Source organism: Salvelinus sp. IW2-2015, unplaced genomic scaffold (genome assembly GCF_002910315.2).
Source record: "Salvelinus sp. IW2-2015 unplaced genomic scaffold, ASM291031v2 Un_scaffold1380, whole genome shotgun sequence".
Lineage (NCBI taxonomy): Eukaryota > Metazoa > Chordata > Actinopteri > Salmoniformes > Salmonidae > Salvelinus > Salvelinus sp. IW2-2015.
Window position 1 is genome coordinate 34,134 of NW_019942870.1, and position 2,867 is coordinate 37,000.

Below are 2,867 nucleotides of genomic sequence, written 5' to 3' on the forward strand. Positions count from 1 at the left end.
AACCCACTATCGAGTAAACACTTTATGAAACTCTTTTAGCCTATAGATCACATATTGCAAACAAATAATCTGAACAAAAAATCAACACATATATTGACATTTCTGTGGATCCTTAACAGTCGCAAATCAATATCTAAAACAGCATACGTTTGTTCCGCGAACCTGTACAACATCATCTCTCTTTTGTGTCACCATTGTGAGGGTGTATGGCGGGGAAAACAGTTTTGTAGTAGTCTAGTGTGTGTTGCGGTAATGGGAATAATGACAAGCGCAGGGGGCGGCAGGTAGCCTAGTGGTTAGAACGTTCGGCCAGAAACTGAAAGGTTTGCTGGATCGAATTCCTGAGCTGACAAGTTAAAAATCTGTTGTTCTGAACAAGGCAGTTAACCCACTGTTTCCCGGTAGGCCATTGTAAATAAGAATTTGTTCTTAACTGACTTGATTAGTTAAATAAAAGCCACTTGGGGAGCTTCTTCTTCTTTGTTTTTTAAATGGTGGTTGGCAATCACCGCCACCAATTGGACTGGAGTGTAAATCCATTACAGTTTGTAAAACAAAGAAAAAAAAAGTACACTTCTGACTAAACCTACACTCATTAAAAACCTACTACCCCATTCCACTACTTTACCCTGTCTGCTCCTACACCATGCCAATGGCCTGGGAGGACAGGCCACCACCAAAAACACACTATAACTATTCTGAAGTCAAATCTCGTACACCCGAGTAATTCTTTGCAGCTGCCACCACAACATTATTTTCTGTGATTTATGTTCCATTTCTGTGGTAGTTTAAATTTATTATTAGGATCCCCATTAGCCAACGCCAATGGTGATTATGACCATTGCTATAAACCATTGCTATAAACTGTAAGGGGCCAACATTTATGAAGCATATATCCCTCGTTGGCCTATCCCTCTATGCTAACACAGATCTCCTACTCACAGGATCCCCTCAGAATCCCTCAACCTTGGCCCATCCTCCTCTAGTTTCTTCTCTGACTCATCACATGACCCCTCTGCACTACTCTGACCATTCCCACCTCAACCTGCCTCTCTCGCACAGGGCAATCTCGATCCTAAGCAACATGGGGACTCTTACAATTGACAAACACAACTTTTCCCCAAAACTACACATTCCTCTACACACACCCTTTTGTGGTCCAAACTTCAGATGTTACTTCTTATAGAATAGGGTGGGGTATGAGTCCCTCTTACAATGCAAGATGTTGAAAATGTCTTCATACATTTCTAACAGWTGAAATATTCAATAAATAACAACTGTTCTACTGTTCAGACCAACAGACTGCAGCAGACCTTGACCATCATTCAATCTGTCATATSAAACCACTTTGGTGCATCTATTCRTCATCTGACAAACACATAGCATTTTTGACATGTTTTCCATCTCATATGCAGTTAAATATCTTCACAATGTAACAATACTTCACACACACAAAACACGTTTGGCAGCTTTGTCTTTTCAACCTGTATTTTCAGTGAAATAAAATAAGATAATGTTAATCTACAATTCACAGCAGTTGGCAAATGGGTGTCCACACATACACATGRGTGCACACACYCGCGCACACACACAAACACYCTCACTTTGCGGAACAGACATTTATCCACATATTATGAATTCATGGGAACTTTTATAATTTATGGATTATTGCTTTTGACAAATAATCAAATCATATGATCAAAATCACTGTGAAGTGTTTTTGTTGCAGTCGATCTTCAGTCCACCCACAGTCCAGTGCAGTGGATGCAAATTTACCTTCAGACCTAGCCCCAGTGCCAGCCCTTTTACTGAACCCTACCCAGGCAGAGGTAGCCTGCGTGCCAGTGTGTTTGTGCTACCATGCCAACTACTTATCACTCATTGCCACGTTTGGCTTGACAAGGACAGCAATGGATGGAGTATGCAACAGCACAAATAGATCTGGGACCAGGCTAAAGCCTAATTTACACCTTCCGCTTCTGAGCTGTCTGCTAGGTCTGCCGAACGAAATGGTGCACATTTCCGCACTGACAAATCTCCTCGTCCGCAGGACCTTTTTCCAAGGAGGTGCGCAGATGCGGACCTTGTGTGGATGGGAGCGGACGTTCGAGTGAAGTGGAAGTGTAAATTAGGAGGCAGAGGTGGAGTAGCTGGGCGTCAGAAGTAGTCCCGGCGTCGTGAGTCATCACTGATGAAGGAAGGGTTCCACTGAGCGGGGTAGATGCAGGAGTGGCGGGAGCCCGGCAGGCTGGAGAACGGGTAGAGGCCGTTATGCTCCAGGTCAGAGTTACGCAAAGCAGGCTGCAACACAGGAAAATTAGATGAGGTGGTCAATGTCAACAGCGGAGGAAGGAGAGAGAGAGAGAGAGAGAGAGGGAGGTGTATGCTAATCCTAACGTGCTGCGGTGGAGCAAAATTACAAAAGTAGTGGCCCTTCTGTCTAATTGGTTTGTCTATTGTTTTCTGGAGAAATATCATATGTTTGTCTTTTACAAACTACCTGGTTTGGGTCCTGGATGCTGATCAGACAATATACTATGYGTATGACGGAGTGCCTGGACACAGCCCTTAACCATATTATATTGGCCATATTTCACAAACCCCAGAGGTGCATTATTGCTATTATAAACTATTTACAAACGTAATTTGAGCAGTAAAAATAAATGTTTTGTCATACCTGTGGGTATTAGAAACTGCTACTCTGTTACGTATAAAAACTGCTACTTCTGTACGTATAGAAACTGCTACTCTGTACGTATAGAAACTGCTACTCAGTTACGTATAGAAACTGCTACTCTGTACGTATAGAAACTACTACTCAGTACATATAGAAACTACTACTATAGCCGTGGTATATCAGACGTATA

The 2,867-nt window shown here is 42.5% G+C and overlaps 1 protein-coding gene across 3 annotated transcripts in view; it reads right to left on the reverse strand.

Annotated features, from left to right (window-relative positions):
- Window positions 1–1,134: 1,134 nt before the first annotated feature.
- Window positions 1,135–2,867, reverse strand: part of heg1 (heart development protein with EGF-like domains 1) — a 28,200-nt gene continuing 26,467 nt past the window's right edge. For 2 of the 3 annotated variants that reach the window (XM_024138046.2, XM_024138047.2), the window contains one exon: window positions 1,135–2,301. In XM_024138046.2, the coding sequence (XP_023993814.1) occupies window positions 2,158–2,301 (144 nt within the window). In that variant the 3' untranslated portion in view covers window positions 1,135–2,157. The remainder of the gene's footprint in view (window positions 2,302–2,867) is intronic. The other variant, XM_070439056.1, reaches the window with a different exon arrangement.